The sequence below is a fragment of the Saimiri boliviensis genome, chromosome 13 (assembly GCF_048565385.1).
Source record: "Saimiri boliviensis isolate mSaiBol1 chromosome 13, mSaiBol1.pri, whole genome shotgun sequence".
NCBI classification, from domain to species: domain Eukaryota; kingdom Metazoa; phylum Chordata; class Mammalia; order Primates; family Cebidae; genus Saimiri; species Saimiri boliviensis.
In genome coordinates this window covers 51,209,197-51,235,280 of record NC_133461.1, presented here as the reverse complement: position 1 = coordinate 51,235,280, position 26,084 = coordinate 51,209,197, and the positions used below count along the sequence as shown (strand labels likewise).

The window sequence follows — 26,084 nt, the reverse complement described above, 5'->3', positions numbered from 1 at the left end:
TTCAGTCTCTGATATCCTTTCTTCTACTTGATGGATTTGGCTATTGATACTTGTGTCTGCTTTGCGAAGTTCTTGTGCTGTGTTTTTCAGCTCCATCAAGTCGTTTATATTCTTCTCTCCGTTTTTTTTTTTTTGAGATGGAGTTTCGCTCTTGTTACCCAGGCTGGAGTGCAATGGCGCAATCTCGGCTCACCGCAACCTCCGCCTCCTGGGTTCAGGCAATTCTCCTGCCTCAGCCTCCTGAGTAGCTGGGATTACAGGCACGCGCCACCATGCCCAGCTAATTTTTTGTATTTTTAGTAGAGACAGGGTTTCACCATGTTGACCCGGATGGTCTCGATCTCTCGACCTCGTGATCCACCCGCCTCGGCCTCCCAAACTGCTGGGATTACAGGCTTGAGCCACTGCGCCCGGCCAGCACATGTTCTTTTACCTCAGAGAAGTTTGTTATTACTCACCTTCTGAAGCCTGTTTCTGTCAGTCAATCAGATTCATTCCCCATCCATCTTTGATCCCTAGCTGGTGAGGAGTTGTGATCCCTCAGAGAAGGAGAGGTGTTCTGGTTTTTGGTCTTTTCATCCTTTTTATGCTGGTTTCTTCCCATCTTAGTGGCTTTATCTATCTGTGGTCTTTGTAGTTGGTGACTTTCGGGTGGGGTCGCTGAGTGGATGTCCTTTTTGTTGATGTTGAAGCTATTTCTTTCTGTTTCTTTTCCTTCTAACAGTCAGGCCCCTCTGCTGCAGGACTGCTGGATGTCCACTCCAGACCCTGCTTGCTTAGGGATCATCTGTGGGGGCTACAGAACAGTAAGAGTTGCTACCAGTTTCTTCTTCTGTTATCTTCGTCCCAGAATGGTACCTGCCATATGTCAGCCTAAGCTTTCTTTTATCAGGTGTCTCTTTGGGTATACGGGATTGGGTAGCTGCTTGAGGAGACAATCTGTCCCTTATGGGACTGCATCTATTTATGGTGGTCATTGATTTCTCTTATTATTCTAGGATTATGAATTACATTCATTTTTAAGTTTTTGAATGTTCTTGCATTTTTGGGGTGTGAGCCTTTTTATTTATTGCTGCATTGATTAATGGTTTTTAAGGGTTTTGTGTTGATATTCACAAGAGATTTTGGTCTATAGTTTTTTGTTCTTACAGTGTGTTTGCCAGGATTTGGTATCTGTGATTATAGTGGCTTAAAAAAATGGGCCATAAAGTCCTTCCCTGTCCTTTGTTTTAAGCTTTTGTGTGGAATTGATACGATTTCTTCTTTAAATGTATGAATGAATTTACCATTGAAACTAGATAGGTCTGTCGTTTTCTTTGGGAGAATGTTTTTGGCAAAGTCAATTTCACTGATAGATATAAAGGTATTTAGATTTTCTATTTCATCTTAATGCCAGTTTCATGAAATTGTGTTTTTTAAGCTTTTTGTATATTTCATCTTGATTTTCAGATTTATCAGCAAAAAATTGTTCCTAATACTTACTTTTCTTTTGAATGTGTATAGATGCTGTAATGATAACATAGTATGCATTTTTCAAGAATTTTATTTTTGTAGTTGACTTCTTCGGGCATGAAGTTGTTAATTTTATTTCTTCATCTTTTTAATATCTATAAAATATGTAGTAGTATTTCCTCTTTTCAATAGAGTTCAGTGGCACAATCATGGCTACTGCAACCTCAAACTCCTGGGCTCAAGCCATCCTCCTGGCTCAGCCTCATGAGCAGCTGGGACTACACAAACACATCACCATGCCCGGCTAATGTTTGTTTATTTTTATTTTTTATAACGAGGTTTGATTATGTTGCCCATGCTGGTCTTGAACTTTTGGGCCCAAGCAGTCCTCCTATCTAGGCCTTTCAAAGTGTTGGGATTACAGGCATGAGCCACCATGCCTGGCTTGTTTTCTAATGTATGCATTTAAAACTATACATTTCCTCTTTTGAGCTGAAGCTACGAAATTAAAAAAAAAAAAATCCTATAGATTTCTCCCTAAATACTGATTTAGCATCCAACTGATTATAGTGGTTTGTTTTTTTGCCTTTCCATTCATGTCAAGGTAGTTTTTTTTTTTTTAATTTACTGGTACAAATATTTGGTGCTTTTCTGGAATAGTTTGTTTTCTAATATACTTCTGTGATCAGAGAAAATATTCTTGAACATATAATTTCAATTTTATTAAATTTATTGAGACACCTCAGTGTAACTAATTTTGATTAATATCTCATGAGCACTTGGGGGAAAATATGTATTATTCAGTTTTGGGAAGTAGTTTTTTGTTGTGTACATCAGTTTAGTGGAGGTGGGTGACAGTGTTCACATCTTTTATATCCTGGATTTTTTTTTTCTTTAATTTTTCAGAGTGTTTCCATCACTTACTTAGAGTGGGTATTAACATCTCCAACTCAAATTGTTTGCTTTTTTCCTTTGCTTGTTTTTTCCTTTAGTTCTGTCAATTTTTATATTAAGTATTTGAAACTCTGTTATTGGGACACCTCAAGCCACTAGTAACCTGGCTGCACAAACAGGGGAGTGCTCTCAGACAAAAAGACATAAACCCACAAATTTTACCCATTATTGTTCCCATCATCCAAGGGGGAATGGGAACAATATTTGTTTTGTTCCCAACAGAAAACAATCTCTGTTTTCTGCCTGCTTTTATTAAGTTTCCAAATGATTGTCTTTTAAAAATTGTATGTAGATTTTGTAATTGTTATTGATTAAGCTATTCTGGCATTACCAGAAAGCACAGCCATTATTTCTTTTTTAATGGATTATTGTCCTATGGTATAATTATCTATTTTTGCCTCTGTGTTCTTGAACAATTAATTATAGTTATTTTATTACGTGCATATGTGTTTTGTTTTTTGGTTGTTCTGGGTTTTTTTTTTTTCCACATTTTTTTTTTTTTGAGATAGAATATTGCTCTGTTACCCAGGCTGAAGTGCAATGGCAGAATCATAGCTCACTGCAGGCTTGAACTCCTAGACTCCAGTGATTCTCCTGCCTTTGCCTCCCAAGTAGCTGGCAGGCACATGCTACCACGCCTGGCTAACTTTTTAAAAATTTTTGTAGAGGTGGGGTCTTGCTGTCTCCCAGGCTGGTCTTGAACTCCAGGTCTCAGGTGATCCTCCTGACTCAGCCTTCCAAAGTGCTGGGATTATAGACATGACCCAGTTTCTGTTTTCTTGCTTTTTAGTCCTGTTTCTTGCCGCACTTGGTAATATTTAATTGAATGTCAGATATGTATAAAAAATCGGTAAATGCCTTACTTATTTGTAGGATCATGGTGCATCCATCCTTCAAGTTCTGGCAGACTTGGACTTCAACTTGTCTCTCTGTCTTCACGAGATCGCCTAATGCTCTATTGGCTTTTCTGTCTCTTAGCACCTACTGTCTCTGGCTTCTTAGTGTCTCGTTTCACATGAAGAATCAGCATGTGCCCAAAGGAAATACACCATGGAGAAAATTGGGGTTACTTTAGGGTTGTTGTCTCTCAAGACCTGGCTTCCTTGGCAGATTTCTGATGCCTTCAAATAAACTTATTGTACTGGCTTTATTAGTTTCTTGTCCTCAAAACAATCGTCTGATAAGAGTAATGGTCTGTAATAGAAGCAGAAGTCCTTTTGTAATTCTTTATACTTTTTGTGTGTTATAGATATCTAGTAGAGTTAGTGTTTTGCAGTTTACTTTCTTTTATGGTATATTTTGATGAACAGAAATTCTTAATTTTAAAGCTGTTGAATTTGGCAATTTCTCTTGTGATTAATGCTTATTTATGCCTTATTTAAGAGATCTTTCTGGAGATCACAAAGATAGTTTCCTATATTGTCTTCCAGAAGTTTTGAAGTTTCATATTAAAAAAAATTTTTTTTTCTTTTTGGAGACATGGTTTCTGTAACCTAGGCTGGAGTGCAGTGGCACTATCATGGCTTACTGCAGCCGTTGAATTCCTGGGCTCAAGCAAGCCTCCAGAGTAGCTAAGACAGCAAGTACATAACAACAATCGGCTATTCTAAAAATTTTTTTGTAGAGATGGGGGTCTCAGTCTGGTCTTGAACTGGTGGCCTCAAGTAATCCTCCCAAAGTGCTGGGATTACAGGTGTGAGCCATAATGCCCAGCCTATTTGAATATCTTTTTGTCTTCAGGAGTTAAAATCTGGTTTTTGTTTTTTTCTATGGTTTTGATCCTAATTCATTTTTCCCTTTGTAGGAAACCACTTGTTCTAGCAGCATTTTTGAATAATTTGACCTTCCTCAGTGATCTGTAGTGTCTTCCATGTCATATACATATGGGTCTTTGTTTTTTTTTTCAGTTAATCTTTCTTTTTTTCAATGCCTGTAATCAATAGAGAGTTAATCTTTTTTATTTCTATTTCATTTTGTTGGTTGATTTTAAAATTTCCAATAGCATGCAGTTTAATTTACTATAATTGCAAAACAAGTTTTATATTTGGTAATGCATATTTTCTACCTACCTCTCCTTCTCATTTATTTCTTTTTCCTCCTCCACTTTGACACTCCCTTTCCCCTCTTCTTGATTTCCTTGGCTTTACTTGGACTTTTGCTATTCCCTATAAATTTAATAGTCAACTCATTAAAGTCTACCAATAATCTGTTAGAATTTGAATTGGCATGGCCTAAGTTCATAGGCCCAGTGTCTTCCACCTGATTTATTATAATTTGGATCCTTCAAAGAACATGACTTATATCTCCATTATATATACCTTTTAAAATATCTTTCAATAAAGTAATATAATTTTATTTATACAGATTCTGCACAATTTGTTGCATTTATCTATTAGGTTTATTCCTAGATATCTTATCTTTTTGTTGCTATTATAAGTAATATTTTTGGTAACTGCCTTTTCTTTTACTAGCATAGAGAAATGCAGGACTTAAAAAATCATATACCAAGAGTCTTGTGATTATTTCTGATAATTTCTAGATGATTTTAGATTATTTATATAGACAATGTCAAGATTGAGATTAGAATTATAGGTTGACTTCTTTGTTTTTTTGCTTTGAAGATTTTATTCCACTGGTTTTGGGTGTTCATATAAAATATATGTTCACATTTAAAGATAAATATGCAAAGAAGTATCCCATCCCTGAGTCAAGCTACAGGGAAACAGTAATACATTTGGAATTCCAGTGACTTCAAACATTGGATAATCAAACAGTAAGTGTTAAAAACCAGCATAAAGTATTTAAAAATAAAATTTGGAATCTCAAAAATGAGCAAGAAACAGTTTATTTTAAAAATGACTGCAAATACTTGAAAAAGAACCAAATAGGACTTTTAGAAGTAAAAAATATAGTCAGTGAATCTAAAACTGTGTTGGACAGGTAAATCAGATAAAACTTGAAGGTTTAAACTGTGTTTGCTTTCTTCCAGAGAGGATTCGTGACTGTTTCTATTAGACACAGGGATTACTATTGACTTGGAACCACTTTAGTCTTGTTCTAGGGAACTTGACTTACCCCGAAGTCTCAGATACAGTTTTCTCACTGTAATCAAGAACTAGTGCTAGCCACAGTCATTTGCCCTGAAGCAATTCTTCCTTTAGGCTATGCTCATTGCTTATTTTTACTGACACCTTTTTTTTTGACAGTCTGTGAACCAAACAATGGAATGAAAATGTCTTATGCTGTGTAATTGCTCCTCAATAAATCTAGTCCACTTACTGCCTGAAGCAAAAATGTCACCATTATAGTATATTCTTTGTGAAATTTCTGACTTACTACTTTTCACTCATTTATCTGTTGACTACTTATTGCTTTCCAGAGTTATGTATGTATATATGCTGGACAGTAGTAATTCTTTGTTGTATATATTATAAATATTTTTCTCCTAGTTTTTTGTTTAACTTGAAATTTGCTTTTAGTGTTTTGTATATGGAAATTTTAAATTACAGTATAAAGTTTAGCGGTCTCTTCTTTTATGGCTTTTGAAGTCTAATGCATCCTTTCATATTATGAGCCCAGAATGATGTGCTTCTGTATCTTCTGTCTATACACACTTATCTCAAATATAGACATTTACCTTTACATCTTCAATAATTCTTGATTTTATTTTTTGTAAATGTGTGAGGCAGAGATTAAATTTTCCTCGAATTGTCTCAGCAATAGTAAAGAGTTCATCATCTTTACGTTTCTTATTTGCAATGCCATCTTTATCTTACAGTAAATTCCTATTTATAAAAGGACACATTTCATTTTAGTGATATGTTTTTGTCTTATTTTATCAATTTTTTGAGATGCAGTTTCACTCTGTCACCTAGGCTAGAGTGCAATGACTTGATCTTGGCTCACCACAGCCTGTACCTGCCAGGTTCAAGTGATTCTTGTTCCTCAGCCTCCTGAGAAGCTGGGACCACCATGCCTGGCTGATTTTTGTATTTTTAGCAGAGACAGGGCTTCACCATGTTGGCCAGGCTGGTCTCAAACTCCTCACCTCAGGCCCTCAAATATTTGTTTTATTTTGATGTTACTATTTTGGTGTTTTCTATTGTTGTAACATCTTTTTTAATTTTTCTGAGAGATAAATTCTCTTTCTGTATTCCTTTTTATCAAAAGTATCTTAATTTTACTCATTGTTTTTCTCATGTACATTAATTTTAGAATCAGCATGGCAGTTCCATGATGTTTGTGTAGAGATTATATGATCAGGTTAATTTGGGTGGATTGGGGGCAGAGAATTGGCTTAAAACAATTTTTTTTAATGATGTAGAAGATTCCTATCTGAAACCATGGTTATATTTCTTAGAATTTGGTAAGGTTGTATGTAACAGAAAAACTGAAGAGTCATTGAATAAGCAAGTTATTTCTCATATTCAGAAAAACTGAATTGCAAGGATCACAGTCTGTGGTGTTAGAGACTCATAATGCCCCTTGTTTGCCTCTTTTCTGTTCTTCAGACACACTAGTCGTGGTCCCACCCTACAGCTTAGTTTATTTCTTTAATGTTTTTAATATTTAATTTTTGGGGGCACATAGATGTATGTACTTATAGGTTACATGAGATTTTGATAAAACCTACTGTACAGTTTTAGATGTGGTCTGCCCTGAAAGCTGTCCCTCATTCTTCATATGACATGCTCTTTCAAATTTCAAACTTACCCCTTAAAGAGGTAAATTTTGCTTGGCCACCCAATATAAAGTAGCTTCCATAGTCATATCTGATGTCTTGAGGTACTCATCTAAAATTATTTTGTGGATTTATTTGTTTACCCTTGCTTCTGTTTATTTCCTACCTCTTAATTCTCTGTAAAAGCTTATAATAATGATTGTTTACCATTGTATGTATACTGTTTAGAACAATGCCTGTTTCATAATAAGCATTCAAGTATTTGTTGAAATGGTGAATTTTGGAAAAGGAGTATTTTTAATTTTTTTATTTTTGCTTTTATTTTTTTGAGACAGAGTTTCACTTTTGCTGCCCAGGCTGGAGTGCAGTGGCACAATCTCAGCTCACTGCAACCTCTGCCTCCTGAATAGCTGGTACTACAGGCATGCACCATCATACCCGGCTAATTTTTTATTTTTAATAGAGATTGGATTTCTCCATATTGGTCAGGCCGGTCTCAAACTCCTGACCGACCTCAGGTGATCCACCTGCCTTGGGCTCCCAAAGTGCTGGGTTTACAGGCATGATCCACTGTGCCCAGCCTAAAAAAAGGAGTATTTATAATCTCAACTATTTCTTAGATATTTTTGTAGAAAGATGCACTTTTCATTTTTGTAAAGTACTTTCTAGTAATTCACAATCACACGTCTTTATGCATACTTTTTCATAGTGATATCTTTTTAAATTTAATTTTGCTTCTGTGGATACTACTATCACTTCAGTTATTTTTAAAATGAAACTGATAATAGACCCTTGATTTTGGCTCTTTTGTTAAATAAGAAGACATGGTAGTGAATTGTATTAGATCTTGTCTTGACCAAACTGTATGAAATTTAATAATATAGAATGATATTTTCATAGGTTTTCAAAACTATTTTGTTAACATACTTTTTAGTGGATTCATTTGTTGCTTTTTTTACTGAGAAAATCATATTTTCTATTCTGCTTGTCAGTATAGCTGGGGTGAATATGCGAAGTTATATTGTGCTTAAACACCAGAGGGTGCTAGAGATTCATGTTTCCATCATACTTTAGACTCAGAAGTGGCAAATATGATAGTTACCAATGCATGTTTGCATAACCGTATTTCAACTGAATATGTGATGATAATAAGGAATTAATATCAATATTTTGATGTGATAATTATTTAAAGTCCTTATATTTTAGAGATACATAATAAAATATGGATGAATAATATGTATATATTATATCAGGTAGTGAAGGTGTTTTAACAACTAGGGGCTTTAGTGCGATTTTTATTTCTTGCTTTTTGACACTCTTAGAAAATAACATCCTATTAATAATTTTTTTTTTTTTTAGATGAAGTCTCACTCTATTGCCCATGCTGGAGTGCAGTGGCACAATCTCAGTTCACTGCAACCTTCGCCTTCCAGGTTCAAGCAGGTTCAAGAAGAACCTTCCAGGTTCTTCTGCCTCAGCCTCCTGAGTAGCTGGGCCTAGAAGCATACCATCACGCCCAGCTCATGTTTGTATTTTTAGTAGAGACAGAGTTTCGCCATATTGGCCAGGTTGGTGCTGAACTCCTGACCTCAGGAGATCCGCCCACCTCAGCCTCCCAAAGTGAGCCACTGCGTCCAGCCATCCTATTAATAATTGTCTGAACAGGGACTGAAACCTTGACCTCTTTAGAATCAGTACTCTTAATTTTTATAACTCAGTATTTTTCTTAGTGTGATCCTTAGACCATTTGTATCATGATCAGCTAAGTGTGCTTGTTAGAAAACTCCAAATTCCTGATCTCCATTATAAGCCTACCAAATGAGTCATGGGTACTTTGTGGAGGTGTGTTTGACATTGAGACCTGCATTTTAAATATACTTCCGAGATGTTTCCTAAAAACACTATTGTTTGAGAAGTACTGCAATATGCTATGCTACATTTGAGTTAATAAGAAGAAGGAAATTCCCATGAGAAAAACAACTTTAAAGCATAGATGGAAGGAATGAACAGGATATTGTGAGTTTACTGACTCACTGTGGTAGAGAGACTCTGATTGAGAGAGATGAAAAAAGAATGTTGAAGGTAAACTTATTTCATTAGGGATTTAGTAATCTAAGGAAAGAACTAGATCTCAGAATGACAGTTTTTGTTTATATTTTAAAAACTCATTTATTTGACTAGGTATTGTGAACATTTTACACAAAATTTAAAAGATACAAAAAGGTATGCAATGGGAAAAGTAAGGCTTCCACTCACTTCTTTATCCCCCTATTACCCAGGTTCCCAGCCTAGAGCTAACCAGTTACCACTTTTTTTCACTTTCTTATGTATTGTTCTAAATATAGTATTTTTTCTTGGTACAGTATACTTTATTGATGGTACATGTCAAACTGGAACTCCCTAGATATAGTATTCAACACAGATGATAATATATAATACATGCATAATGTTTTATGTTTTGGGTTTTACCATTTAATAGTAATCTTGGAGATTGTCTCATCAGTACATATTCACTGTGATTTTGATATTTTTTTTTTGTTTTTGTTTTTTTTTTTGAGACGGAGTTTCGCTCTTGTTACCCAGGCTGGAGTGCAATGGCACGATCTCGGCTCACCGCAACCTCCGCCTCCTGTGTTCAGGCAATTCTCCTGCCTCAGCCTCCTGAGTAGCTGGGATTACAGGCACGCGCCACCATGCCCAGCTAATGTTTTGTATTTTTAGTAGAGACGGGGTTTCACCATGTTGACCAGGATGGTCTCGATCTCTTGACCTCGTGATCCACCCGCCTCGGCCTCCCAAAGTGCTGGGATTACAGGCTTGAGCCACCGCGCCCGGCCGATTTTGATATTTTTAACAAAGTTCCATAATGATGGACATTCAGGTGTGTCACCATTGTTTCTTACTAGAAAAAAAGCTGCAGTGACTATCATTTCACGTAATGTCTAAGAAGAGTGATTTATTTCTTTTAAATGGTCAGATAATTCCTCCTTAATGGAGGATGAATTATATCCTTGGCAACAAAGCTTGTGATATTATATTTCCATGTGTTCTAGTGGGCCTAAAATTTTTTTGCCAATCTAACAGGTGGAAAATTATTTCTGTTGGGAGTGGAGTAGAACAACAGTCATTTTTCTGTTAACCAAAGATTTACATGCTTTGTCTGTTTTTCCATTGAATCATTGGTCTTTTCCTTAGTTATTTATAGAAGCTGTTTATATATTAACATAATCTTTTTCCATGATATGAATTACTTCTTCAATCCTCAGTCTAAAAGTAGGGACTATTATTGTCTCCATGTTACTGAAGGTACAGTTTTAGAAGGGTTCATTGCTTTCTCTCACTTAGATAATAAGTGATAGAGTCACAGTTCAAAGGTAGATAGTTTGACTCAAAACTCTCATTTTTTCCCATTGTTCTACTGCTTCTCAGTATCTTATAATAGATGAAGAGCTGTTCCGAGCACACAGAAATTTCTTAAATATTTAAATATAAAATTTAAATATTAAAATTTCTTAAATATTTAAAACAGTAGTTTGCAAACTACTGTGTTAGGAGTCATAGATGATGAAGATGATTAATATGATAAGTAAAATTAGTTGGAAGTTAAGACAAACACATTGATTAGAAGACAGATTAAGAACTACCATAACAGACAAACTTATGTTCTCAAAAGTTTGAAATTGTAGCAGTTGGACAAATGATTTAAAAGTGTAAAACCAACATTTCTAAAGTAGGCATTCTAAGTGGGTCTGGGACATAGAAAAGGCTTTGACAGATCGAAGATAAGAAAAAAGCAAAGCAAAGTGACTGGGTGTGGTGGCTCACTCCTGTAATCCCAGCACTTTGGGAGGCTGAGGCAGGCGGATAACTTGAGGTCAGGAGTTCAAGACCAGCCTGGCCAACATGGCAAAACCCCATCTTTACTAAAAAAAAAAATACAAAAAGAAATTAGCTAGGCATGGTGGTGCACACCTGTAATTCCAGCTACTTGGGAGGCTGGGGCATGAGAATCACTTGAACCCAGGTGGCAGATGTCACAGTGAGCTGAGATCGTGCCACTGCATTCCAGCCTGGGCGACAGAACAAGAATCTACCTCAAAAAAAAAAAAAAAAAAAAAAAAAGGAAAAAAGAAAAGAAAGAAAGAAAAAAGCAAAGGAAGTTGAAGACTAGAACAGGAAGGGAATAGCCTGAGCAAAGGCCAGAATCAGGAGGAGCTATTCGGTAGTGAGCAGTGAGGGAGAGGGGGAAGAGTGCTAACTGGGGTTGTTAGCTGGAAGGCCTTGAATGTCAAGTTAAGTTCAGGGTAATGTGAAAGATTTTTGGACAGGAAAATAACGTGACTGACTCTAGAAGAATTAGTCTACTGTTGTTACAGAAGTTAAGGGGATAAAGACATTTAAGAAGGCAAGCATGAGCAGGCATTCTCAAAAGCTAAAGAATTAGATCAATTTTAGAAGCTAGAATGCAAGGCATTTGTGATAAATTAGTGATATTTTTGTAATTTATGCCTAGTTCCCTGTAACAGTCCATAAAATGTTGAGTTGGAAGGCTTTTTCTACTGAGGCACTATTAAGTTTGTTTTTCTGAATATCTTTTAAAACAAAACAGATTGTCTTTCACAGCATCTTCATTGAAAGACACTGCATTGGACCAGAAGTCTTGAAGACTTGGTTTGGTGATTCTTTCTTGAAAATTAAAACCAAACCAGAATCACAAACATCCCTAAACATCAAAGCCTTTGCTAGTGTCCTGACCTCTTACCTAACCTTATTGATAATGCTTTCCTTCAGTCTGCCTCCTTGACTAGAGGGAGTTTTAAATAGCTTGGGTGCTGTTTATTGTGGCACCTTTTCCTTTTCCCTCAGGAGGGGTCTTCCTCTATGCCTGCCGCTATCTGTAACTTTGGTAACTAGAGGGTGCTGTGTTTAGCTTGGGGCTAGATAGAAGGAAGGATGGCAGGCAAGAACAAATCTTATTGAGTAGTTAGTTCCCTGCTTATTTGCAGGGAAAGGCTGCAGGATTCTAAAAGACATGGCACTGTCTTCTCATTGACTGAATTCTGTCCAGTTTTAATATTGTGCTAGGTACTGGTAGTAAGTAGGTCTGGTACTGGTCTCTCCAGCCCGTGTGTGAGATGTCAACAGGGGCCATACAGGGACCTTGCTAGAGAAGCAACGTACAGTTTCCAGAGGCCTGTGTACCTGGCACACATCTTAGTCGACAGGCATTCAGTGTTATATGTATATGTGTAAAGTTCATGTGGAGTTACTCCCACATTAAAACTCCAGTTTTACTTTAAAGGAGGGATGAGGTTATATCGCTACACTTCAATTTCTCTACCTTTAGTTTTCTTTCTCTGGGTATTTACTTACTTTACTTTCGGTGTTACCAATCAATTTGACTGGGCAATCCATGTATACAGCACAACATTCAAAAAATGATATAATTGGTATAAAGTAAGCCTTCTTTCTATCCTTGGTTTTGTATTTCCCTCCCCAGATAATTTCTTATACATCTTTCCAAAAATATATTATGCCTATTTAAGCATATTTATATTCAAGGTGCAGTCTCTTCGTTCCCTGTCAGTCCAGAGAGAGCTGCATCATTTTTCTAAGTGGCTGAGAGGGACCTCAGAAAGCACCTAATCTAAGTTATGTATTTTTTGGAGGAGGAAACTGAGTCCCAGAGATGTTAAATAACTGGTTAGGATTCTGTTTTGTAGTGTTCTGACTTTTCATTTATGTTCACTTGTTCTTTTGAAAATAAATTTTAGTTAGGCCCTTTAGAATTTTTTTACTCAGATTTTGGTTCATCTTTAGGCTTATGATTTCTTTCATACTTATGCTGTAGATGTTTAAGTGTTTAGATGTTTAAAACTGGACATAAGTATTTATTTACACAGGTGGCAGAGTGATTCTCAAAGTTGTTCTTAGCATCCCCTATCTCTGAGGATACCTTTGTGACATTTGTTTGCTCTACATATTTCATTTGGTGGTTTGAGAGATTAATTTTTTACTTTTTTCTTTCCCTATTACTAGACATACCTTTCAATGTTGAGCTTTTGGTGTACTGTTCATACGATAAGACCATTGTTATTTCTTTTCACTTTTTCAGTTGCTGTGTTTAGCACTTTACTTTCCTGGATTTCTTTTTTTTTTTTTTTAAAGATAGGGTCTCGCCGGGCGCGGTGGCTCAAGCCTGTAATCCCAGCACTTTGGGAGGCCGAGGCGGGTGGATCACGAGGTCGAGAGATCAAGACCATCCTGGTCAACATGGTGAAACCCCGTCTCTACTAAAAATACAAAAAATTAGCTGGGAGTGTTGGCGTGTGCCTGTAATCCCAGCTACTCAGGAGGCTGAGGCAGGAGAATTGCCTGAACCCAGGAGGCGGAGGTTGCGGTGAGCCGAGATTGCACCATTGCACTCCAGCCTGGGTAACAAGAGTGAAACTCTGTCTCAAAAAAAAAAAAAAAAAAAAAAGATAGGGTCTCACTCTGTCACCCAGGCTCCAGTGCAGTGGCCTGATCACAGCTCACTGCATCCTGTGCTTTCCAGGCTCAAGTGATCCTCCCACCTTTGCCTCTCAAGTAGCTGGGACCACAGGCATGCCTGGCTAATTTTTTTGTTTGTTTTCTGAGAGGTGGTATCTCCCTGTGTTGTCCAGGCTAATCTCAAACTCCTCGCCTCAAGCAATCCTTTCACCTTGACCTCCCAGAGTACTGGAATTACAGATGGTAGCCACTGCGCCTGGCCTCCTTTCTTTCATTTCGCTTGCATGGCTTACATATATTTGAATATGAGTTATTTTCCCCCTCATCTCTAATGTGTTTTCTTAAAGTTGAACACCAGAGGCCTTCATTTTTTTAGCGTTTTACACTTACACTTTATTTCCCTTTTCTGTGCACAAATGCATTACCACAGAGAAATTTGTAATATCCTGCTGACAAGAGACCACATTCTATACCATTTTGCCCATGCAATAAAGAGAACATCTTTTTATGTAATCACGTTACTGTAACTTATGTTATACATTGTTGTATAAGTTATACATTGTTGTATAACCCTAGTAAAATGCTTACTACATAAGGTGGTAAGGATGCTATGAGAGAATTTCAGTATTTCTTTTCTCTTCTCTACCCTTAAATATTTATACTCATCTTAGTGCTATGGCCATGCAACAATTCTATTAGATAAAAACAATGTGCTGATGCAAAGCAAGGAACCCAAACATCTTTTGTATTATTTATGCACATGTATGTATGTATGTGTATATGTATATGTACGTGAGTGTGTCTTATATTTTATATATAGGCTCTTTGCAGGTAATTGGTTTCAGAATGGCTAGTCTAGTAAGCTTCTTCTCAAGGGTCTTTATATGGATATGGACCTTTCAGGACCAGGGAATTTCTGCTGCCCTTAAGTGGAATGAATGGTAGAGTACCCTGGGGACATCTGATGGACTTTTAACCATTTTGGATGAAAACAATGATGTCTGTTTTCATTTCTTTGTCTTTCATTGCAGAGGATTTATGGATGACTTGGTGTAACTCCAAATGCCTCTTGGTATTTCTCATTTGCCATACTAAGAGAGGGAAAGTTGGGACCTAGAAGACAAAGTTATTTCTGACTCATCCTTCTGTTATTAAATATACATTGGTGGTTAGAGACACTAATAACTTTCAAAAGCTTTACAGGGAAAGATAGCCATTCTTCACTTCTATTGATTGGATGAATTACATAAAATAATGCCATTAGTTACAAGGAGGGATCTCTAATTCTTTTGCTCTCTGAAACCACTCCTTCCACTCCTTCTTTCTTGCTTACTCTCTTTTGCACATGTGCACACACACACACACACATACACACCCCAAAACCTGTAACTTTTTTTTTTTTCTATTAGAGATGAAGATGACATCAATGATGTGACTTCTATGGCAGGGATCAGTCTTAATGAAGAAAACGCCTGCATCTTAGCAACAAACTCTGAATTGGTTGGCACACTCATTCAGTCATGTAAAGACGAACCATTTCTTTTTACTGGAGCTCTACAAAAGAGAATTTTAGACATTGGTAAGTATAGAGCTATGGTTATTACCTGATAGAAATGTCTGTTTGAGGGAAAATATCAAAAGAGACAACCTGCAACTCTGATACTTGAATAAGACCCTAGAAATAATCAAGATTTCATGGGCATTACAGAAAAGGGTAGTTTATTTAAAAATTTATTAATATAACATGGTTTGGGGTTTGGTTCATATTTTTACTCATACTTCTTAATGGAGGAATAGTTGAATATATTTTGCATGAATATGTAATAGAGTATACTATTTTTTTTCTGTCCTGTTCCTTCCTTAGTTAGACTTTTGGCATGTATGTATACAAACGCACACCTAAGTTACATGTTTGTGTTTATGAAATACAGGGATATCCAAAGAGAGTAAGTCCCTTTCCCTTAACCCTGAAATTTAAACCTATCCTTGCTTTAAAAGAACTAGATTAGAGTCTTGGAGTCTCCCCTAGGTCCAGGAGTAGTTGTTAGATGGCTGCAGCGTGAAAGAAAATGTATGAACACAGCCAGGTGTGTTTGTGGCATACGCCTATAATTCCAGCACTTTCGAAGGCCGAGGTGGGCAGATCACCTGAGGTCAGCAGTTTGAGAGCAGCCTGGCCAACCCCATCGTTACTAAAAATACAAAAAGTTAGCCCGGTGTGCTGGGGCATGCCTGTAGTCCCAGCTACTTGGGAGGCTGAGGCACAAGAATCACTTGAATTTGAGAGGCGCAGGTTACAGTGAGCCAAATCATGCCACTGCACTTCAGATGGGAAAGATATTGTTGCATGTGAGTTAAACTATTTCTTGTGTCCTGACCCTGGGATTTATTCAGAGACCAGCTCTTCTCCTTCTTCACCTATGTCAAATTTTGGGGGCCAGTACTAATGAGCTTCAAATATACTTAAGAACTTTCTATTTTATAATGAAGGCTTGCTACAAAACGTGAAGGTTTCTGATTTTTATAATAGTAATAGACTTTGTAGTCTTTAAATGGTACTCAGTAAATAAATGTTTTAGCTACTACATGCTATATAAATGACCAGGGTTTTTTTTTTTTTTTTTTTTTTTCATTTCTTCTTCTTCCCCCCACCCCCAAGATGGAGTCTTGCTCTGTCACCCAGGCTGGAGTGCAGTGGTGTGATCTTGGTTCAGTGTGATCTCTGCCTCCCAGGTTCAAGTGATTCTTTTGCCTCAGCCTCCCAAGTAGTTGGGATTACAGGTGCCCGCCACCACGCCCAGCTAATTTTTGAAATTTTAGTAAGAGACAGGGTTTCATCATGTTAGCCAGGCTGGTCTTTAACTCCTCACCTCAGGTGATCTGCCCACCTCCTAAAATGCTGGGATTACAAGCGTGAGCCACCATGTCTGGCCTACATTTCTAATTTAAATCAAGAGTACGTTATTATGAGAAACTAGAACTTTCAAGTCCAGAAAAGCTGATTGTAAAATGTTTGTTTTCTGTTTGCTTATGTTTCCGGCCCTCTCTGTCTTCCTTCATTCTTTTGCTCCTTCCATTTTATTCTTTGCATATGTATTTTGTATTATATAGAAACCAATGCCTTAATTTGGGAACACGTGTAAGCACTAAGCCTTCCTGTGATGGGTTGGGAAATCTATTGGTAGTTTAACTCCTTAATGCCATATATTTATCTAGTGCTTTGGTAAAGTGTAAGTAGATACTTAGTTTTATCAGTTACCCTCCCTTCCAAATTTTTTGTTTTTTTTTTAAATGGAGTTTTTGTTCTTGTTGCCCAGGCTGGAGTGCAGTGGCTTGATCTTGGCTCACTGCAACCTCTTCCTCCCGGGTTCAAGTGATTCTCCTGCCTCAGCTTCCCCTAGTAGCTAGGATTACAGGCACCTGCCACCACGTCTGACTAATTTTTTGTATTTCTAGTAGAGATGGGGTTTCACCATGTTGGTCAGGCTGGTCTCAAACTCCTAATGTCAGGTGATCCACCTGTCTCGGACTCCCAAAGTGCTGGAATTAAGGCACGAGCCACTGCCCCTGGCCTCCTCCTAAATTTTATTTCCAGTTTGATTTAAAGCTTGATTATATGATGGAAATTCTTTCACATTAAAGGCATTTTTCATCACTTAGCACAGGGATAAGCAACATTTTCCTTCAAAGGGCAGGTAATATTTGCCACTTTTGTAGATCATATAGTTTCTGTCACAATTGCTCAGCTCTGCTGTCATAGCACAAAAGCAGCCATAGACAATATGTAAACAAATGGGCAAGATTGTCTTAGTCATCTTGGACTGCTGTAACAGAATACCATAAACTGGATGGTTTAAACAACAAATGTTTGTTTCTCATAGTTCTGGAGGTTGACCATTTGAGATCAGAGTGCCAGCACAATCAGATTCTTGGTGAAGGCCCTCTTTCTGGTTATCAGACAGCCATGTGTTTTCACGTGGCAGAAAGGTAACTAGCTAGCTCTGTCTCATGTTAGGGTGAAGACAATACTTATATGACCTAATTATCTCCCAAAGGCCCCCAATTACAACTGTCATCTCAGCGGGATTGGAGCTTCAACATGAATGAATTTTGCGGAGATGCACACATTCAGTCCATGCAACTGTATCCCCATAAAACTTCACCTAACAAGAGTGATCAGATTTGGCCTGTTGGCCATAGTTTGGCAACCTCTAATTTAGCACAGTAAGGAAACAACTATTTGCATTTTCATTTCTTTTTTAAAATAATATTTATTTTTGAGATGGGGTCTTGCTCTGTTGCCCAGGCTGGAGTGTGGTGGCGCCATCATGGGTCACTGCAACCCCAACTTCCCAGGCTCAAGTGATCCTCCTGCTCAGCCTTTTGAAGTAGCTGGGACTACAGGCATGCCCTATTAAATCTGGCAAATTTTTGTATTTTTCTGTAAAGATGGAGTCTCATTGTGTTACCCAGGTTGGTCTTGAACTCATGGGCTTATATCATTTTCAGTTCTTAATGTTGAATTACAAACCTCTTAAATGGAAAACTACTAGAATTCTTACTTCTGAATTATCTAAATGATCTTTTTCTATTTTTATTTTTTAAAAAACATCATAGAGGGATTGGAGTTACATATTTCTAGGAATGTTTTCCATTTATAATAAAATTCCATCCTTGTAGAATAGGTCAGAACCAAGGCTACCTCTTAAAAATAGAAATTACAAATTTACCCCAAGATTTTCTTTCTGGAAAAAGGATTTTTCTACTTGAATAATGTTAAGAGATAAAAATGCCAGTGTTCTTTTTTTCCTAATTACCTAAATTAAAGTTTACAGACATTCAATAAAATCACATAACTAGTGTGCAAGCACCAACTAGATCTCCTTAATCAGTTTTGTTGATTTTGTTAAAAAGGTTGTTTTGTTTTAAAATGGGAATTTTTCTACAGTATTTTACTTTGTAATTGTAAGTTGTATTTTATTACCTATGTGAAGACATTACATTTGGTTGCTCCCTAAACCCTGGAATCATTTAATCTCAGCATTTGTTTATTTCTAATATTTAAAAGATATGTGTATTTTTTATGTTGGATGAATTACCTCTGTTTTATGAATACATATGAAATTATTTTCAAAAGTTCCTCTCCAAACACCAAGGTGGCTGACATCTGTAATCCCAGCCCTTTGGGAGGCTGAGGCAATAGGATTGCTTGAGCCTAGAAGCTAGAGACCAGCCTGGGCAACATAGCCTGGCAACAATTCTGTTTTGTACAGACCCAATCTGTACAAAAAATTCAAAAAATTAGCTGGGCCTGGTGGCACATGCCTGTACTTGTAGCTATTCAGCAGGCTGAGGTGGGAGGATTGCTTGAGTCTGGAAGGTTGAAGTTGCAGTGGGCTATGATCACTCCACTGCATTCCAGCCTGGGTGACAGAGTGAGACCCTGTCTCAATAATAATAGGCCCGGCGTAGTGGCTTACACTTGTAATCCCAGCACTTTGGGAGGCTGAGTCAGGTAGATCACTTGAGGTCAGGAGTTTGAGATCAGCCTGGCCAACGTGGTGAAACTCCATTTCTATTAAAAATACAAAAAAATTAGCCAGGTATGGTGATACACGCCTGTAAGTAATCCCAGCTGCTCGGGAAGCTGAGGCAGGAGAATTGCTTGAAACTGGGAGGCAGAGGTTGCAGTGAGTGGAGATTGTACTACTGCACTCCAGCCTGGACAACAGAGCAAGACTCCATCTCAAAAAAAAAAAGATAATAATAAATAAAATGAAATTGTACTTTTCCTTCTATAGAAGGCCCTACTATTTGTTTATGCTGAGGGTTTTTAAAAGTAGATTTGACTTTGTACAGTTTTTTTCCCTGCCTGAATGTGAGATTGGAGGGAATTCAACTTTGTTACAAGCAATGAACCACATTTTGAAGGGTTGGTTTAGGAGAAGTTGATTAATTTTATATCTTCCTATTTGCTTTTATTATATAATAATATCAAAGAATATATTTGAGTTGTTGACTTTTAATTTAAGCATATTTTTCTCTAGCTCACCCTTTGATGAGAATGAGTATATCTCAAATAAATTAGAATACAAAATCAAACAATAATATTTTGAAAATACCTATGTGTATGTTAAAAACAGTCATAGCAGTGTTACAGCTCTTTTAGAATTTGTCTAGCAGGCTTTCTGCTCTTTGCCGGAAAGCCCAATTAAAAAAAAAAAAAGTCATAGTAGATGGTAATGCTTTTTAAAAAGCATTACTTTAAAATAGATTACCTAACTTCCTGTATCTTTAGATTTAGGCCTCTGTTAATATAGGTGGTTTCACTAGGCCTTAGAAATGCTATTTAAATACCGATAAGGTTGATTTACAAATGAACTTCTGAGTATGTGGTCCAAATTGTTTTCCTGAAATTTTCTTGCTAGTTAGCAGAAGGAAGAAGTTTGGTTTATTTATTGAAAGAAAATCTAGTGAGAGAGAGGTTTTTCAGATAGGTAGGTGAAATGATGAGGTTTTTGAACCCATTTGAACTTGTAAATTGATTACCAAGTGAATATATCAGAACAGCAGTTAGTGCAAAGTAAACATGATTGGTAATGGACAAAAGGAATATAGGTATGTCTTGTAGACAAGGCATCAACAGAGACTCACAATCTGAATTCATTTAAATAAATGTCATAAACTGTTAACAGTGTCAAACAGGGCGAAATGTAATTTTCTATTTTTTTAATTACTAAAATTAACAGAATACAGTACCAATTTCTGCAGTTACCATCTCCTCCCTGAACAGTAGACTTGATTTGTGTTCTTATTAACTTTGTCCTATAAATGACCTTGCAAGGAGAATGATTCTAGAGGCTAAGTGAAACAATGTCTATATTTTCTGAGGCTTCAGGCTAGGTTTTATTAATGTAATGTCTAAAATCTTTGAAGTTGTGACTTTACTAGGAAAATCATAATCTCCAAACCTTTATTCATAATGGGTATGACTTCCAGGGGGAACAGAATACCTGCTGTGCTAATTATTTCAATTATCAGCCACGACTAAAACACGTAATGGATTTTCTCTGCTTCCACAGGTAAAAAGCATGACATTACAGAACTTAACTCTGATGCTATGAACTTGATCTCCCATGCAACACAGGAACGATTACGAGGCCTTCTAGAAAAACTGACTGCAATTGCTCAGCATCGAATGACTACTTACAAGGTAAAGGAAATCATTAAGGAAGTATAAACTCTTGAGTGTGATAGGTAGTCTTTTGGGCGTGGATTGATATTCTAAACACAGTTTTAAAGGAATAGTTGAGACTTGTATTTCATATTAGTGGAAAATCAAAGTCTCATTCTTAATTTGTCTAATTTAGATATGCTTACATGACAAAATTAAAATAGAGTTTAAAATGATATTAAAAGCTTCTATGTCACTGTAGATTGAAATATGTGTCTATTCTGCCTGAGGCTTCTCTAAAAGCTTTTGATGGGGAAGGAAAGATATGTTAGAATGGAATATTGGCTACTCGTGTTCTCTTCAGTGGTCTGTACTCTCCTAACATTCCGGTTTTGTTTTGTTTTTTTCTTTTTTTGCCTTTCAGTGTTACAGAGATTTATTTATTTTAAAATAAATTTATATATATATATATATATATATATATATATATATATATATATGTATATAAATATTTAAGGTATACAACATGTTATAAGATACAAATATATAGTAAAATTATTACTATTTAGTTGAACAAATTAACATTTTCATTATCTCAAAGCTACCCATTTTCTCCCCTGTGGCAAGAGCAGCCATAATCTACTCATTTAGCAGAAATTCTGAAAACAATATATTACTAACTGCAGTCCTGATGTTCTACATTAGATCTTTTCACTTGTGCATCCTCTGTTCCTTTTAATAAGTTAAATGATTGCATGGAGTGCTCATATTGATGCTACTTATTGTTATTGGCTACTTTTATTTAAAAAAACGAAATACAGGAATAGCCTCTATCCCTAGTGGTGTGAACCAAATGACTTGTTATCAAGACAGAAGCACTTGATGTAGTTTTGGAGGACAGCAAATCGTTGGACGATTTAGGGTTGAAAAGAAAAGGTAACCTGATATGAAAAAAAAAATAAGATAACTATTTCCTTCTTTTCAAGCAATGTTTATATCTAGACTTTGAATAAGATGGTATGTGGGTAACCTTAAGAGATTTTGAATTTGGAAGAATGGTCAGTGCCATAGTATCCTAGTCAAAGGTTAAAGGAAACTAGGAAATTGTCAGCTACTACAGTAAGTTCCCTGAAGGAATCATTTTGGTTTCTTTTCCTTTCTGCTTCATTTAGAACTTTGGAAAAACTGCATATGATTGCTAAGGTCCTCACTTGCATAAATCTTTGTGAGAATTTGCTGGACTGACTTAGGAATATGTGATCAACAGGAGAAAAAGCTATGAAAACAAAAAATTAATATCAGTATTTTATAATTCCTAGAAACACCAAAAGAAATAAAGATATTAATTTTGTGCTTCTAGGAATTTTTTCATTTCTCCTAGGTTATCTAATTTGTTGGCATATGACTAATTATAATACTCTCATAACCTTTTATTTTTATAAGATCAATAGTAATGATCCCCTTTACATTACTGATTTTTGCTATTTACATCTTCTTTTTTTCTTTGCTAGGGAAGTGAATGGCTTGTCAATTTTGTTGATCTTTTCATTCAAATAACCAACTTTTGGTTTTATTAATTTTCTCATTTGTTTTTCTATTTTTAACTTCATTTATCTCCACTCTAGTTTTTCTATTATTTCTTTCTAAGTGTCAGGCTTAGTTTGCTCTTTTTTTTTTTTTCCTTTAGTTTCATAAGATGTAAAGTTAGGTTTTTTTATTTGAGATCTTCCTTTTCTAATGTAGGCATTTACTGCTATAAATTTCCCTCTGAGTACTGCTTTCACTGCATTCTGTAAGTTTTGGTATGTTGTGTTGTCATTTTCATTTATCTTTAAATATTTTCTCATTTCTTTTGAGATTTATTTGACACTTTGTGACTTTATGAATATGTTGTTTAATTTCCAAATATTTGGGAATTTTCCAGTTTTCCTTCTGTTGTTGGTTTCTAACTTCATTCCACTGTGGTCAGAGAAGATACTTGTATGAATCATTCATTTAACATTTATTGAGACTTGTTTTATGACCTAATGTACATTGTATCATGGAGAATACTTCATGTACACTTGAGAAAAATTTGTATTCTGCTCTTGTTTCATAGATGTCTGATAGATATAGTTGGTTTATGATGTTAAGTCCTCTGTTTCCTTATTGATCATCCATCTGGATGTTCTATTCCTAATGGAAAGTGAGGTATTAAAATCTTCAACTATTGTGGAACTCCTTCCTTTTTCTTTTATTTTAGATACAGGATCTTACTTTGTCACCCAGGCTGGAGTGCAGTGGTGCAATCATAGCTCATTGCAACTTCAACTCCTGGGCTCAAGCCACCCTCCCTACTCAGCCTCTCAAGTAGCTAAGACTAACAAGGTGTGTGCCACCACACCCAATTAATTTTTTTTTTTGAAATGGGGTCTCACTATGTTCCCTATGCTGTGGAACTGTTTTTAAACAAAATTCTGTCAATGTTTGCTTCCTGTATTTGAGAACTCTGGTTTGATGTGTATATTTTCTTGATGAATTTACCCTTTTATCAATACATAATGTCCTTGTTTGTCTCTTTTAATAGTTTTGTACTTAATTTCTATACTGTCTGATATTACTTTCTTACTTATACTTTCTGGTTATACTCTCTTGGTTATACTTTCTGATATTACTTTCTTGGAATATCTTTTTCCATCCTTTCACTTTTAGTGTATCCATATGGTTTCAACTAAAGTGTAGACAGCATGTAGTTAATTCATTCTGGTAGTCTCTACCTTTTGATAGAAGAGCTTAATCCATTTACATTTAAAATGTAATTACTGATAAGAAAGAACTTATATTTTGCTATTTGTTTTCTGTGTGCCTTATAGCTTTTGTGTTCCGCATTTTTTCTGCTTCTTATGTTTAATTGGTTGTTTTTGTTTTGTACCATTTTGATCCCCTTCTCATTTCGTTTTGTATTTAGATATCTTCTTAGCAGTTATCATGGAGATTACAGTTAACATCCTAAATCTACAATCTAGTTTGGATTGTTATCAGCTTACCTTTAATTATGTGATGAGGAAAAATTATAGACATCGTTTCGGCTTTTTACTATAACTTTTTAAAGTATCTTATAGTTTTTCAAACCTGGAGTCTCCTTACCTTTGCCTTAATCATACTGTTACTTCAGAGATACACGAATACCTTTTTTAGTAGAGGCAGTGTTTTGCCATGTTGGCCAGGCTGGTCTCAAACTCTCGGCCTCAAGTGATCCACCCTCCTCAGCCTCCCAAAGTGTTGGGATTACAAGTGTGAGCCACCATTCCTGGCCACATGAGTACTTCTTGATTTATAGTAGGCAATTTCTATATAAAACATAGTATACTTTACAATGGCCTAGAGTTTTTTATAGTAGTATTTATTGAATGCCATTCAATGCTCTGTGGTGTATAGCTTTCAGCTGGAATTCTTCTGTTGTATATCAGTAGCGTATTTCTAAAGATTTAGTTGCACTAGGCAAAATGGATAGTATTTCCCCACCTAGAAGACCTCAGTAAGTTAGCTTAAAGCTAACACCTCCATAGATTTTATAAAAGTGAACTACTGTTATTTAAAAAGTGAAATCCCCCCATCTCTTTCTACTCTGGAACATCCATTTACTTTTGATAATCTTTCACCTGGTTTGATACAATTCTTTAATAAACTGAGATCTAAGTAAATAAGTAGAAAGTGACATGTAGTATACAGCTTTTGACCTTGCTACCAGGTATTTTCCCATTGAAGATATGGTATAGTTGCCTATATGCCTTGGTCATGGAGAAGCTTCACTCATTGTTTTCCAGTTGAAAGGTGCTATACAGGTTCCTTTAGATGGGATTTATTTGATGGTGCTGATGTCATTTTGCCTGGGTTATTACATTTTCATGGCTAAATCATTTTATATGCAGTGGCTTTAACATTGTAAAGCCCTATTCTGTTGGTGCATGAAGTCTTCATTTAGGCCAGCTGGGTATACTGGAAAGAACATGATAAGATTGGGGTTACTGTTATTGATTGATTGATTGATTGATTGATTGAGATAGAGTTTCGCTCTTGTTACCCAGGCTGGAGTGCAATGGCGCGATCTCGGCTCACCGCAACCTCTGCCTCCTGGGTTCAGGCAATTCTCCTCCCTCAGCCTCCTGAGTAGCTGGGATTACAGGCATGCACCACCATGCCCAGCTAATTTTTTGTATTTTTAGTAGAGACGGGGTTTCACCATGTTGACAAGGATGGTCTTGATCTCTCGACCTCGTGATCCACTCGCCTCAACCTCCCAAAGTGCTGGGATTACAGGCTTGAACCACCGCACCCGGCTGTTATTTAAATAAGGTTATAGACTTAATATGAATAGGAAAAGCACTCATTTGTTTGTAATATGGAAGAGAAAAGGATGTGTATGTCAGAGGTGGTTGTGTATCAGTTGAGGGAGAGAGAGGAAGGGATCTTAGCATGAGAATATGATTGGATTAAAATTGTAAAAGTCTTTGCCCCTTTTTAATTTAATGTTTGCTGTCCCTTTTAAATTAAATCCCATCATTAAACTATTTCCAGAGTGTCTAAACACAAAAATGGTAAAGATTAAGTATTTAAGAAACCACTAGTTATTATATTTAACCTCTATGGTTAGCCTGTAATGTATTCCATATTCTATCTTGTGTTATTTAACTTTAAAAACATTTGAAAATTCTTTTTGTATTAAACATGAAGTAAAATAAGTAGCACTAATATATCCTTGTTCCTTAAACTATGTAATACTCTTTTGATCTAGTTAAATACCAACAATAAAAATTTAATTTAAAAAGAATCTTGGGCATATGAAATCTCTCAGTCCCAGTTAATTGAATCAGCCATAAGCATGGGGATAAACAAAGATGGGAGTGGTGTGGTGCTCATGATATCCAGGCCAGGCACTGACTGTTGTTTAAAGACCTTTGGTTTTTCTACTATACAGTTTCCGAATTACTGAGATGAGTAGATGGCAGGATGTCTTAAACAGTGAATGGAAAGCTCTTCCTGTCCCATCACCTCCCCTAACCTCATCCCCGACTCCTGCCTATACACATTCATAGAGGAGGAAGAGGTAGCTGTATAGGTGAAGAAAATTAGAAAAGATTTAGGTGGGAAAGCACTGTTTTATACCTACAGAATTAATTGAGCAATTTGCATTTTATCATTTTATGGAACAATTAAGATAATTTATTCTTCTGTTATGGCTCTCTTTTATAAATTGTATATTAAATTTCTTTGACTGCAGTTTCTGTCCAAATTCACACTTCCTGTTAATCTTCAAAATAGCATTTCAGGATTTTAATGTTTGCTATCTTG

The 26,084-nt window shown here is 36.2% G+C and overlaps 1 protein-coding gene and 1 non-coding gene across 3 annotated transcripts in view; both read left to right on the top strand.

Moving 5' to 3' along the window:
* TAF4B (TATA-box binding protein associated factor 4b) overlaps nucleotides 1–26,084 on the top strand; it is a 154,133-nt gene that overhangs the window by 68,561 nt on the left and 59,488 nt on the right. For both annotated transcript variants that reach the window (XM_074383657.1, XM_010335484.3), the window contains 2 exons: nucleotides 14,989–15,158; nucleotides 20,662–20,792. In XM_074383657.1, the coding sequence (XP_074239758.1) occupies nucleotides 14,989–15,158; nucleotides 20,662–20,792 (301 nt within the window). The remainder of the gene's footprint in view (nucleotides 1–14,988; nucleotides 15,159–20,661; nucleotides 20,793–26,084) is intronic.
* On the top strand, nucleotides 19,729–19,790 carry LOC120361720 (U7 small nuclear RNA). The gene has a single exon (XR_005577855.1). It is a non-coding gene; the product is annotated as a U7 small nuclear RNA (small nuclear RNA).